This window comes from Austrofundulus limnaeus, unplaced genomic scaffold (genome assembly GCF_001266775.1).
Source record: "Austrofundulus limnaeus strain Quisiro unplaced genomic scaffold, Austrofundulus_limnaeus-1.0 Scaffold65, whole genome shotgun sequence".
NCBI classification, from domain to species: domain Eukaryota; kingdom Metazoa; phylum Chordata; class Actinopteri; order Cyprinodontiformes; family Rivulidae; genus Austrofundulus; species Austrofundulus limnaeus.
Genome location: NW_013952467.1, coordinates 779483 through 792944, shown reverse-complemented (window position 1 = coordinate 792944; position 13462 = coordinate 779483). Strand labels below are relative to the sequence as shown.

Below are 13462 nucleotides of genomic sequence, written 5' to 3'. Positions count from 1 at the left end.
ACTCAAATCATTGTTAAAATTTCGTTCATCCCTTTTTGACACTATGAGACACGCTTTGTATTTTAATTTTAATTTCAGTATTTTAAAACAAAAATCAAATATCCACTCAATTCTTGTTTTTTTAATACCCGTTTCTAAAATAAAAATCCAATGACCAAAAGATACACTGACCCTTCATCTTAGAATTTTTTTGATCTGCACCAAACAGAAAAAAACATTTAAGTTGTCTAAATTGGTCAAACCTTTCTGTTGCAATTAAAAGGAATCCTGTTTTCAAACGGAGACTCGTGGAAAGAGATGAGACGTTTTTCCCTCTCCACCCTCAGAGACTTTGGGATGGGAAGAAGAGTGGCGGAAGAAACGACCTTGGAGGAGTGTGCCCATTTGATTCAAATGTTTGAAAATCAGAAAGGTAGGAAAGATGTTGTTTCAATGGCTGTAATATTTCTTTGCTTAAATCATCTGCTGTTTTAACAGCAAAACACAAACTTTGTGTTGTACATTATTCTCACTTGTGGTTTTCCAGGAAAACCATTTGACACAGCTCGCCTACTAAATTATGCAACTTCCAACATCATCTCCTCTATTGTGTACGGACGTCGATTTGAATATAATGACCCTCGATTCAGGAACCTGGTGGATCGAGCCAATGAGTCCATACGTATTGCAGGCTCAGCACAAATCCAGGTAAGTTTAGTTAAACACATTAGGATTATTTGCATACTTTTCACTGAACGCACTTCATGGGTTTTTTTTTATATGGACCAGGATCAAATAAAAGTTACTTTATTTACAATAAAGCAGTAAATGAAACACATTTATAAATGCATTTATCAAAGCAATTTTTTAAATTAATTTCTTTATCTTTTTTAAGATCTATAACATGTTTCCCTGGCTGGGCAGATGGATAAAAAACCAACAGGTGATGGTAAAACATGCTGAGATGACAATCAAAGATTTAAAGGGTTTAGTGGATCAGCTGAGAAACACAGTGAACCCTCAGACATGCAGAAGTCTGGTGGACTGTTTTCTGATTCGGAAGCAGAGAGATGAGGTGATACAGTTTCATTTTGTGTTTTGGGAACAAATGCAGCTACGTTACTAGCATACATGTTTTTTTTTTTAATTTAACTTTTAGGATGCTGGTGTTAAAGACACACACTTCCATGAGGAGAACCTGATGTACACAGTGTCCAACCTGTTTTCTGCTGGGACCGACACCACAGCCACGACACTGAGATGGAGTTTGCTGCTAATGGCCAAATACCCACATATCCAAGGTAAAACATGTACCCTCAAGTAAAAAAAAAAGTCCCATCTGCTTCCGAAGATCTCTTGATCTTTTGTATTTAACAAATAAAAGGAAATGTTAAAACGTTTGCTCATTAGAATCGTAATGACCTATGAAGACTACCGATTCAAGAGCAGGAAAAAAGAGCAGAGAAACGTTCTTCAACACAGACTTTGGTTTCCCAGACCAGGTCCAGGAGGAGCTGGACAGAGTGGTCGGAAGCCGTGACATTTGGGCAGAAGATCGTAAAAACCTCCCGTTCACTGATGCTGTGATCCACGAGACGCAGAGACTGGCGAGCATCATTCCCACGTCTATTCCACACAAAACCAGCCGGGATGTCACTTTCCAGGGATACTTTATCAAAAAAGTTGGTATTATTCTCTGTTCGTTTATATTTGACAGCATAAATAAGGCTTTAAATGATAAATCGCCTCTTGTTTCGCCTTCAGGACACGACTGTGTTTCCTCTCCTGACTTCTGTCCTGCACGATGAGAGTGAATGGGAGAACCCTCACACCTTCAACCCTTCTCATTTCTTAGATAAGGAGGGTAAATTTCTCAGGAGAGATGCCTTCCTGCCTTTTTCTGCCGGTATGACAGCTTTAAATTCTTCTTTTGTATATACGAGTTAATTATTCCAACTTGCCCAGACATGGTTGGATTTAAACTCTTGTGATGTTTGTTTGTTCTCGCAGGCCGCAGGGTGTGTCTCGGAGAGGGTTTAGCTAAGATGGAGCTCTTCCTCTTCTTCTCCTCCCTCCTCCAGCGTTTTCGTTTCACCCCTCCGCCCGGAATCTCAGAAGATGAACTGGATTTGACGCCAGCTGTTGGTTTCACCATCCCTCCTTTGCCTCATGAGCTGTGCGCTGTCAGTCGTCAGTGAGGAAGGAAGTGGGCTCTCTGATAGCTTCCACATCCTCAGCTAGTGAGCTGGGAGCATAGGCAGGCACAGATATTAATGCCATCATTTGCCAGCAGCACTGTTATCGCAGATAAGATTAATCATTAGTTGGATTTCTTTTTGTCAAGAGACCTCTACAGATCTCACGTTTTTCTGCCACGCTTTTTTGACATACCTTTGCAGATTATAACTCAGTGTATCGGTGCACAAGTGTATCGGAGACTAGATTAAAGACCAACTCAAGAAGCTCAAATGAAAAGTAAAACATTTAAATATTTCGAATAATACGAAACAAAAGGCTGGAGTGGCAGCAAAAGAGGAGAGGAGAATTGGACAGGGTATGAAGCACAATACCATCCTGCAGGGAAGTGAGTCTGCAGGGGCTGATCAGGAAACAGGAGGTTTAATGGTAATGGGGAACAGGTGTAGGTGAACGGTTGCTTAACGAAAAAGTACTGAAGATGCCTGGAAAACACAGAGAGGCACAAGTAAGAAAGGCAAAGAAAAAAACAGAAACATTAAATAAACAAAACCTTAAAATTTATTTAATGCAGGAAAAAGCAGGGGAAATAATGAACACAAAAGCTAATTTATAATTCTTTATGTAAAACATGAAGAACCCTCAACAGCAATAAAGAACAGTTTTGATTCCTTTCACGTTGGCAATGTGTCGTTTTCAAAAGTGAACACAAAGTTTTAGATTTTCATGCAGTTTCATGCTCCTCATGTTTCTGTTTGAGGTCATTTTCAGTTAAGACAGGTTCGTGTTGAGCAAAAATACTAAAGAATCAAATTCCAAAGTTCAACAACATACCTTAGAGCAGCTAAACTGAAATTCTGAACTATTTGTACTTTTAGTCGTACCTCTAAAAAACAAAACCAGTTTTTCTTTAAGTGCATGCAAAGTTAGGATTGAATTTCTGTTGCCCAGATGGTGTTGAAAAGGGGGAGTGGCTGACTAATCCCAGCTGGGATTGTTCAGTGTTCCTGCTGCCAGTCAAACATCAACAGTTGCTGCCAAACTGACCTCCTGTTTCTGTGGGAGAGTCTCGTCTAACAGAGACAGAACTGTGAAATTCTAGTTGGTTACGTGAGAGGAGTTGGATAATACAATATGTTCCAAAGAATGTCTTCATTCATTAAAAAACGAATAGAAAATATCTTCATGTCATCGTGTCAATGAAAGCATTTACGTCTTTAAAAAAGACTTGTGGCAAAACGTAAAAACCAGTTGAAGGCAAATTTACAACTTTGAAATGGAGTGTGAATCAAACTGTTTTAGGAAAATAATCTTATGTTCCTTTTTCTAACTTTGTTTTTCTATTTAAAAAAAAGAACAAAAAATACTGTATACATCTACTTCTTGTTTCTCAGTTGGATTTATTGACTTTGACATCTTTGACCCTCGAGAGCTGTTGTTGTTCCAAGAAGGGGTTCTCTGCACACTCAGTAGATGTTTCTCAAACGTAAACACTGATTGGCTAGTTGTATTTGCTCTGTTTTTCGAAAAGATTGGTTCTTCTTTTTCGTTTTTCTTTCACTTTTGACCTTAACTACTTTCACATTAATTTTTGCAGTCTAAACTGTTCGAATCAAATCGAAATGTATCATTAAAAACAAACGTTTCTTTCTCCCTATTTCTTATCTAAAAAAAATAAAATAAAAAGAAAGTCAGCTCTTATATTGAAATGTAACCCTGAGTGCGGAAGATTATTGCTGACTTTATTCAAGAGCTTATATTTTCAACGTGAGAACAGGAGTATATGTCTTTGCTCTCAAAACTTTATGTATTTGTTCTCAAAACTTAAAATGCTCACACTCAAAAACTCTGCTCTTTTTCAAATTATTATCTAGCCTATTTTTCAACAGTGGCTCATTTCCAGATATGATGAAAATAGCTAAAGTAATTCCATTATACAAAACTGGGAATAAACATCATTTTACCAATTACAGACCAGTTTCTTTGCTGCCACAATTTTCAAAAAATTTAGAGAAATTATTTAACAACAACTGGAATCATTCTTGGGAGAATATAAATTGATTAGTTAAAGTCAGTACAGCTTCAGGTCAGAACGATCAATTGTATTAGCCATAATGGAATCTATAGAAGAAATTATATCTGCTATTGATAATAAGAAGCTTGTTGCAGGAGTATTTCTAGATATAAAAAAGGCATTTGATACAATAAATCATGATATATTAATAAATAAACTAGAAAAATGTGGGGTTAGAGGGACTATTAAATTGGATAAAAAGTTACTTAAAAATAGAAATAATGTACATATGGAAAATGCTATCTCTGAATGTTTGGATATTGCTTGTGGGGTTCCTCAGGGTTCAGTATTGGGGCCTAAATTATTCATTATACACATAAATGATTTATGTAATATGACAAAAAATATTAAAAATTTTTATTTGCAGATGAAAAGATGACACGAATGTCTTTTTTGTTGGAGATGATATGGAGCAGTTGCTTGGTGATGTGACTGAAACTATGGATAAACTGAAATTATGGTTTGACAGGAATAAGTTGTCCTTAAATCTGACCAAAACAAAAATAATGCTATTTGGGAATAGTAAGTCAAATAAAGATATCAAAATAAAGATATATGGTGTAAACATTGAAAGAGTAAATGATTATGAATTTCTTGGGGTCATTATTGATGATAAAATTACATGGAAACTAGCTACCTTTCGCTTTGATTACTGCTTCACACACTCTTTGTATTCTCTTGATGAGCTTCAAGAGGTCACCTGAAATGATTTTCTCTTCACAGGTGTGCCCTGTCAGGTTTAATAAGTGGGATTTTTTGCCTTATAAATGGGGTTGGGACCATCAGCTGTGTTGTGCAGAAGGTGGATAGAGCACACAGCTGATCGTCCTACTGAATAGACTGTTGTATTATGGCAAGAAAAAAAGCAGCTAAGTGAAGTAAAATGAATAGCTATCATTACTTTGAGAAACACAGCATCTTGCAGCGGCATGCTAGTCCATCTGGTTTGCATTTAGTTGGACCATCATTTATTTTTCAACAGGACAATGACCTCAAACACACCTCCAGGCTGTGTAAGGGCTGTTTGACAAAGAAGGAGAGTGATGGGGTGCTGCGCTAGATGACCTGGCCTCCACAGTCAGTGGACCTGAACCCAATCGATATGGTTTGGGGTGAGCTAGACTCCAGAGTGAAGGCAAAAGGGCCAACAAACATCTCTGGGAACTCCTTCAAGACCGTTGAAAGACTATTTCAGGTGACTACCTCTTGAAGCTCATCAAGAGAATACCCAGAGTGTGTGAAGCAGTAATCAAAGCAAAAGGCAACTACTTTGAAGAACCTAGAATATAAGACATATTTTCAGTTTCACACTTTTTTGTTAAGTATATAATATCACATGTGTTAATTCATAGTTTTGATGCATTCAGTGAATCTACAATTTCATAGTCCTGAAAATAAACAACTTTTTGAATGAGAAGGTGTGTGTGTCCAAACATTTGGTCTGTACTGTTAACTGTCTCAAAAACATCTTGTTTTGCTCTAAGGCAAGCCTTTAGGATAAAAAGTGCCACATTCACTTTCACCACTGTTAAAAACAAAACCAAACACAGTGTTCTGGGTGTCTTTCACTTTGTTTCACAGCGTCCGCATGGAGTTTTTCCACATCATTAAATCAGATAAGTTTTAGAAGTGTCACTTTTTGATCCTTTTGGCTTGCCATACAACTTTAGCTTCAAAAATGTCCTACCGAACCTTTGACTTCATTGGATTCTAGTCAAGTTTTTTCCTGCCTTTTTTACACTTCAAGTGGAAAAACCAGGCAGTCAAGTAGAGATGTGAAGCTGATAATTATTTCGTCAAACGGAGGAGTTAAGAAAAGTTGTCAACTGTGAAAAGACTGAAAGGTAGGACCACATGTAATATATCCTATTATACCTACATAAGATATGACCTATGCCATCTGTGCTTATGTAAGAATCGAGATATGCTATCTTACATAACTCTATAGGTAGAACCATAGCTTCATAAAATACAACTTTCTTCTGTAACCATATGGGTAAAATCTAAACAGCAGCTCAGTCTAAAACTTTGTGTCACACAGAGGAACATGTTGGAGGATATTCTTCAGTCCCCCACTTCAGTCTCCCTGTTTGGGGTCTTTGTTGCTCTGCTGCTCCTCCACATTCTTCACTCCAGCTTCAGTTCCCAAAAACGACCAGAACCTCCAGGACCCAGACCCCTTCCTCTGTTTGGTAACCTGTTCCAGCTGGATTTGAAGAGACTCGACCAAAGTCTTTATGATGTGAGTAATCTTTGGCATTATATAAATTCTATATCATACAGACAGTAAACTGATCACATTAAGCTGCATCATATTTTTTAGCTGTCCAAAACATGTGGATCAGTTTTCCAAGTCTACTTTGGACCAAAGAAGGTGTTGGTTCTGGCAGGTTACAGGACCGTCAAAGAAGCTCTGATAAACCAGGCGGATGAGTTTGGAAACAGAGAAGTCACTCCTATTTTCTATGATATGAACCAGGGACATGGTAAAAACATGTTTACACAAAGTAATTACAGTACTATGAACAGGTCCTTGTTGAAACAAACTTATTCTGTCTCCAGGTATTCTGTTTACCAACGGAGACTCGTGGAAAGAAATGAGGCGTTTCACTCTGACAACACTCAAAGATTTTGGGATGGGCAGGAAGATGAGTGAACAGATCATTACTGAGGAATGTGGCTATCTGATTAATGAACTGAAACAATATGAAGGTGACTTTTAAAGCACGTGGCTTGCTATATGTTTATTTATATTATGTAAAAATATAAATATTAGTGTGACTAAATTGTGCTAAAGCTAAAATGTATATTAAAAAATGATAATACAGATTAATTTTTAAACTACACTTCATAAAAAAAGTTTCAACACTCTTGCTGTCTTGCTTTCCGAGTATTAAACATTCAATCCAAGATTTTTCCTCATTGTGCCACAGGTAAACCCTTCAACAACACCCAGGCCATCAGTTATGCTGTTTCAAATGTGATATCAGCTCTAATGTTTGGAAAGAGATTTGAATACAAGGACCCGGCCTTCCAGATGATGGTGGCCAGAGACAACGAGACTATTCATCTGACTGGATCAGTTTCTGTCCAGGTACAGCGGAAATATTCAATCAATGCGTTGAAATTTTCTTTTCTGACTTCTGCTTATCAAATATTTGAACCACCCCCCAAAAAACTCCATACGTTAAGTCAGTCAGTTTTTATTTCTTTTTTCATATGACACGAGGAAATACAGAACATCCATTGAAACTTTTTAAAACATAATTATGACTAGAGAATTTCCATTTCCTGCCAAAATGTAGAGTGAATGCTTAATGGTGAAAGATTTTTTGCTGAAAGCTGTTGAAATCCAGCTGAAAAGGTTTAATAGTAAAACTGATATTGTGAGTAAAATATGAACATCTGACTTTTGCTGAAAGTAGGAGAAAAAGTGTAAGTCAGTAGAAAGAGAGCAAAAAAAGGCGAAAAAATCTGAAAATAGCAGAAAAGTATAAAATTAGCAAAAAGAAGCTGAAAGTAGGCTAGATTAAACATGCAAAGGAAAATTTTCAGTTGAGCAAAAAACAAAAAAAAAGTTTTGTAAAGCATTTTGTTTTAAAATAGCTACATAAAGCTGAAACTAGTCTAAAATAGCTAAACAAAATGTAACTGAAATAGCTGAGATTAGCAGAGAAACAGAAAGAGCACTTTTGCTGAACTAAGCAGTAAGAAGCTGAAATCACCAAATGGCGAATTTAGCTAAAAAAGCTCAAATGAGCTGAAATTAGATATTAAGTTGCTAAAACAGAAAACATTTGAAAATAGCAGAAAGCAGCTGAAAGAAGCATAAAAAGCTTAAATTAGCAGAAGAATAACAGAAACAGTCAGAATAAAAGAAGCAAAAAGAGAAAACAGAACCAAAAAAATGAAAGAAAATGTTAAAACTGACTTGATAAAATAAGAGTAAAACATTTTAAAGGGTTTCAAGGATGTTTTTTCTCATTTTCAATGAAGGAAAAAAAAACTGCCTGGAAAAGCTAAACATCTCAAAAGTATAAATTGTCGAAATATCAAAAGTCACAGCGGGGATGTCCTGAAGGGAGCTGAATGCTCTGATAAATAAGTTGTTGAAATAGCACAAAAACTGTTGGATGAGATACGTGCAGACAAACGTGCAGAAAAAAATTGTGAATAGTGTGAATATTTTCACACAATTACAAACAAACTGGGTCTTAATGTTGCCGTAACGTTCAGCTCAATGTTGTCTGGTTGGAAAAATTAATCTCATTTGAAAAAAAAGTTATTGTTTTAAAACAAAATCTTGTTTCTTACAATGAATTTTTATTTAGCTTATTATTCACCCTGATTACCTGTTTTATGATTTGAGTTTGTAGACAGAGTTGGTGTTTTTGAAGAATGAGTGTTGTTTTTTTTTAAAAAGATCACTGTTTTTCAGGTTATCTAGTTATACAATGATTAATAAACAAATAAAACGAGCAAACAAGGAACTGAAATATTCTTTATGGAGATTTTATCAAGTCAAAATTAGCATAATTTGTTTTGTTTGAACTAATTTGTGATATGATTGAAGATTTACAACTTTATGCCTTGGCTGGGGCCTTTCATTAAAAACCGGAGGGACATTATCAAAAATATGGAAGACACAAAGGCAGATGTAGGGAAGGTAATAGAAGAGCTGAAGGAAACTTTGGACCCCGAGGTGTGCAGATGTCTTGTTGACGCATTTCTGATCCACAAGAAACACCTGGAGGTGAGCAGTTCAACAAGTCATTTTGCGTGATGTTATAGTTGATCAACACATTTATTTTTTTCCCCTTTTTTCTCTCATACAAGGATTCTGAAATCAGGAATTCCTACTACCACGATGATAACCTGCTGTACATTGTGACAAATCTGTTCGGAGCTGGAACTGACACTACAGCCACGACTCTGAAGTGGAGTCTTCTTTACATGGCCAAGTTTCCTCATATTCAAGGTCAGAGGAGTTTCTTGAGCCTGTTTCTAGTTGCAGTTTTCAAATATGTAGTTGTTTTTAATGTCTCATCCAGCTCGTGTTCAGGAGGAGCTGAGCAGGGTGGTTGGAAGCCGGCAGGTTCAAGCGGAGGACAGGAAGAACCTGCCATACACTGATGCTGTGATCCATGAAACACAGAGACATGCTAACATCGCCCCCTTGGCCATTCCTCACACAACGAGCAGCGACGTCACCTTTCAGGGTTATTTCATCAAAGAAGTCAGCAGCTCCCATTGTCCCAGTTTGTCACAAATACAGTTTATTCAAAATCTATAAACTTTATTGGAAATAAGAAATAATCTAAGAATTAAAAGTAAGATTTGTCGTTCCTGCAGGGAACAACAGTGTTTCCTCTCTTCACGTCTGTCCTGTATGATGAGAGTGAATGGGAGAGCCCTCACACTTTCAACCCTTCTCATTTCCTGGATGATCAGGGTAAATTCATCAGGAGAGACGCCTTCATGCCCTTTTCTGCAGGTGAGCTGATGAATTTAGTTATGTTTTAGACATATCAGACTGTTAATGTTTGTCCGAGCAAGATCCCAGTTCAACTTCTGCACGTTGTCCTGCAGGCCGAAGGGCTTGTCCCGGAGAGAGTCTGGCCAAAATGGAGCTCTTCCTCTTCTTCTCCTCTCTTCTTCAGCGTTTTCGTTTCACTCCTCCTCCTGGAGTTTCACCAGATGAACTGGATTTAACACCAGTTGTAGGTTTTACTCTCACTCCTGAACCTCAAGAACTATTTGTTGTTCTTCTGCAGTGAGACAAACTTTCATTTTTTTTGTTTAGAATATGGCAAAAATGAAAGAACGTTTGTGGTGTTTTACTGTTATCTGAGTAAATGGGTTATGCTAAGAAATAATCCTGGTAAAAGAGCATGTGTATTGAGAACAAAATAATTCTAAATATAATAGTTTTTATGGATTACTCAAATAGTAGAAGAATCATGAAGAAGTTATTTTCTTCCTCTTTGTTGCTTTATCATATTCCTCATAGTTGTTACCTTTTCCAAATGTAGATATTTTCGTATAGGACAAATAAAAAAACAGAAATGTAGGCATTTATGGATACTTCAATTATTGCCAAGTATTTACAAATGGTTTAAAATAGAGATAGGTAGTTTCCAGTTTGGAGTCAAAACTTCCAGCTATAATTTGAGAAGATTTTCCTGTATTATTTGCAGAAATATGAATCATGTTTTAAAGATGGAACGGTTTATCTCTCAGTTTTTATTTGTCAGAGATATCAAGTCGAGAGAAAAATCACAGAGTTAAATGGAGCTTGTAAAATTGTTCACATATAATTAGAGAAAAAAAGTGAGGTTTTCTTTGTGGAAACGAGAAAATCAATGTGTTTCAAAAGTTATCCCTCATGCATAATCTTTAATGTCACTTAAATTGATTTTTGTTTCTTATTTTAAAGCGTGTGTTTTTTTGCCTGTTGACTTTATGGACAGTTCACTGCTCCCCAGAGAACACTTGTATTTATTTCTCTTTATTTTTATTGTATTTTTTTATCTTAGCAAAACCACATACAGTACCTTGTAATTATCATATAACCTTTTTAATTAATAAAAGCTTAATTTCAAGCGCTTGAATCAGATAACATGACTGCAGTCCGTTAATTTTACTCGTGCTGCATTTCTGCCACAGAGGAAAAAGTGTGACGTACTCGACTGTTTTGTGTTTATTGAAACAAATGTGTTCAGATTTAAAAAATTGTAAAATAAATAATAAATCAAATACCTGTTTTAGACTGCCGGTTGACAGCATAAAGAGGCTAATTCTAATTCCTGCATTCGCTGCTCTTTTGACTCTTCTTTATAAAATTATTGTGTAAATGTTTTGTTTTTGTGTGTGTGTGAATATTGCTGTCCCTATAACTGTATTAGATAAAGCTTAGTTTCTATAACAAAACCATAACGTAACTGTATTGTGGCACTTGGGGGCACTGTAGCGCAAGATAAAAATCATGTTCTCTTCAAGAGAAGAAACCGTTGGAGGGCAGAGGTTAAACAGTAACTTCAGTGAGTGAAAAATCAAACCCACAACTTATCTAGATTTGGAACGTCAGCAAAGGAAAACCTACTGCAAAGAAAGGTTTAAAAGAAAACCAAACTTTGTCACGGGACTCTATCTCGTGTCAAAGGGCAGACTCCTTTAATCAGAAAGAAAAGGTGACAGTTAAAAACTGCTGCTGTCCTTGAAACATTACAGCAAAAGCAGATTAATATATCCTACAATAGAATAAAACTCAATTTGAATGTAGTAAATGGAGACATTAGCAGATGAGAGCCAGAGTGCAAGCCCTGTGGCAAATGTCTACAAATTTTTAATGAGACAAAATAATAACTTGAACTTATATAGCAACCCACTGGTTACAGGACTCTCCTAACCATATTTTTGAGCAATTCAGTCACTTTAAAATATTCTTTATTATTTTACTGACATGTTAGACCTTCATTGATTTAAACTGTTCCTCCAGCTGTACAGTATCGTTTTAATCCCACTAACTTCAGTCTTTTGTTGAAGTGGTCTGAAATGTTATGGGATGTGTTGCTTCCATAAAACTCAACATTTTTTTAATGTTCCAAAAACTGCTTTGCTCTTTTATTGTCTTGTTTTACAACTGTTCTGCACCTTTTGGCTTTTAGATAACCTTTTGTTGCTTTTCGGATTTTGTTAGTCTAACATCTCTAAAAAGCTCTCAAGAATGCAGAGAAATCTCTCTCTACAAAGAACAAGGTCTGAACTTTTATTTGGTTGCCTTTGAATTTTAAGTCCTCGGATAGCACTGCACTAAATAAAAATGTTTTTTTTCTTTTAGCTGTTTCCTACCTCAAGGTCATCCCAACAAGCAAATTTGCACCATTAAAAAATGACAATTGTTTTACACCAGATGCCTTTCCTGAGAGAACCTGGACCAGAAACTGATGCTCAGGATGACAAGACCACAGCACTGACACATACAAATTTTCTTTGGCAAATGTTTAATTTAAAAATGAACAGCCAAAGCAAATATTTAAGTAAAAGCCAGTGTTTTAGGTAAGATGCTGTCATAAAACAAGGAGCCAATTAAATAAAATACCTGCATGAATAATAAACATGTAAACTGTCAGCAAATTATTTGTCAGAAAAAACTAATACAAAAGCCTCTACAAAGTAAAACAGGAAGTAAAACTGACCAACACAGAAAAAAAAAGAAAAATACACAGATTTAATGAAATCACAACAGGTGCTCTTTTTCCCATATTACTTCAGATCTAATTTGAAGAAATATTGAGAAGCTTATATGGTTTTTCATCATAATGAAACATTGTTTTGAAAGAAAAAAGAACTTCCTGTTTTTGCTCATGACGGAATGTAACTTTAGGACAAAAGGTTTGTGACTCAGAGGACTCAGCAGAAGCTCACAGGTGATGACAGGAACATGTTGGAGGATATTCTTCAGTCCCCCACTTCAGTCTCCCTGTTTGGGGTCTTTGTTGCTCTGCTGCTCCTCCACCTTCTTCACTCCAGCTTCAGTTCCCAAAAACGACCAGAACCTCCAGGACCCAGACCCCTTCCTCTGTTTGGTAACCTGTTCCAGCTGGATCTGAAGAGACTCGACCAAAGTCTTTATGATGTGAGTAATCTACTGTTTGTCATGAAACTGTTCTACAGACAGATTTAACAGTTTTGTAAAGCGTGAGTTTCACAATAACTGATTTATATATTTTTAGCTTTCCAAAAAATATGGACCAGTTTTTCAAGTCTACCTTGGCCCGAAGAAAATAGTGGTTCTGGCTGGTTACAAGATGGTCAAACAGGCTCTGGTGATCCAAGCAGATGCATTTAAAAACATAGAAATCACTCCAATTTTCTACGATTACACCCAGGGACATGGTATATATACAGTTGTGGTCAAAAGTTTACATACACTTGTAAAAAAACATAATGTTATGGCTGTCTTGAGTTTTCAATAAGTTCTACAACTCTTATTTTTCTGTGATAGAGTGATCGGAACACATACATGTTTGTCACAAAAAACAGTCATAAAATTTGGTTCTTTCATAAATTTATTATGGGTCTGCTGAAAATGTCACCAAATCTGCTGGGTCAAAAATATACATACAGCAACATTAGTATGTGACAACCCGCTGTTTGCTATCAGCTGGCTGCACTGTTTTCCTCTCTCCCTCTGCCCCTCCCGTCCTGATG

The 13462-nt window shown here is 36.4% G+C and overlaps 2 protein-coding genes and 1 long non-coding RNA gene across 5 annotated transcripts in view; all 3 read left to right on the top strand.

The window, feature by feature from the left end:
* The window catches only part of LOC106518687 (cytochrome P450 2K4), a 7899-nt gene extending 3085 nt beyond the window's left edge, over window positions 1-4814 (top strand). Inside the window, exons 3-9 of one of the 2 annotated variants that reach the window (XM_014010062.1) lie at window positions 263-412; window positions 527-687; window positions 875-1054; window positions 1139-1280; window positions 1477-1661; window positions 1744-1885; window positions 1990-4814. In XM_014010062.1, coding sequence (XP_013865516.1) covers window positions 263-412; window positions 527-687; window positions 875-1054; window positions 1139-1280; window positions 1477-1661; window positions 1744-1885; window positions 1990-2177 — 1148 coding nt within the window. In that variant the 3' untranslated portion in view covers window positions 2178-4814. The remainder of the gene's footprint in view (window positions 1-262; window positions 413-526; window positions 688-874; window positions 1055-1138; window positions 1281-1476; window positions 1662-1743; window positions 1886-1989) is intronic. The other variant, XM_014010063.1, reaches the window with a different exon arrangement.
* A 1168-nt stretch (window positions 4815-5982) lies between these two features.
* LOC106518688 (cytochrome P450 2K1) lies at window positions 5983-11109 on the top strand. Of its 2 annotated transcripts, XM_014010064.1 has the most exons (10): window positions 5983-6093; window positions 6291-6491; window positions 6573-6735; window positions 6812-6961; window positions 7183-7343; window positions 8823-9002; window positions 9086-9227; window positions 9301-9485; window positions 9602-9743; window positions 9839-11109. In XM_014010064.1, the coding sequence occupies exons 2-10, from the start codon at window positions 6297-6299 to the stop codon at window positions 10024-10026; spliced, it is 1506 nt and encodes a 501-aa protein (XP_013865518.1). In that variant the 5' UTR covers window positions 5983-6093; window positions 6291-6296; the 3' UTR covers window positions 10027-11109. The 2 variants fall into 2 exon arrangements, with proteins under 2 accessions (XP_013865518.1, XP_013865519.1); XM_014010065.1 differs by lacking the exon at window positions 9839-11109 and having other exon boundaries at window positions 9301-9507; window positions 9602-9735.
* An 813-nt stretch (window positions 11110-11922) lies between these two features.
* On the top strand, window positions 11923-12646 carry LOC106518693 (uncharacterized). Its single transcript, XR_001310351.1, has 3 exons — window positions 11923-12007; window positions 12090-12307; window positions 12636-12646. It is a non-coding gene; the product is annotated as an uncharacterized LOC106518693 (long non-coding RNA).
* Window positions 12647-13462: the final 816 nt, after the last annotated feature.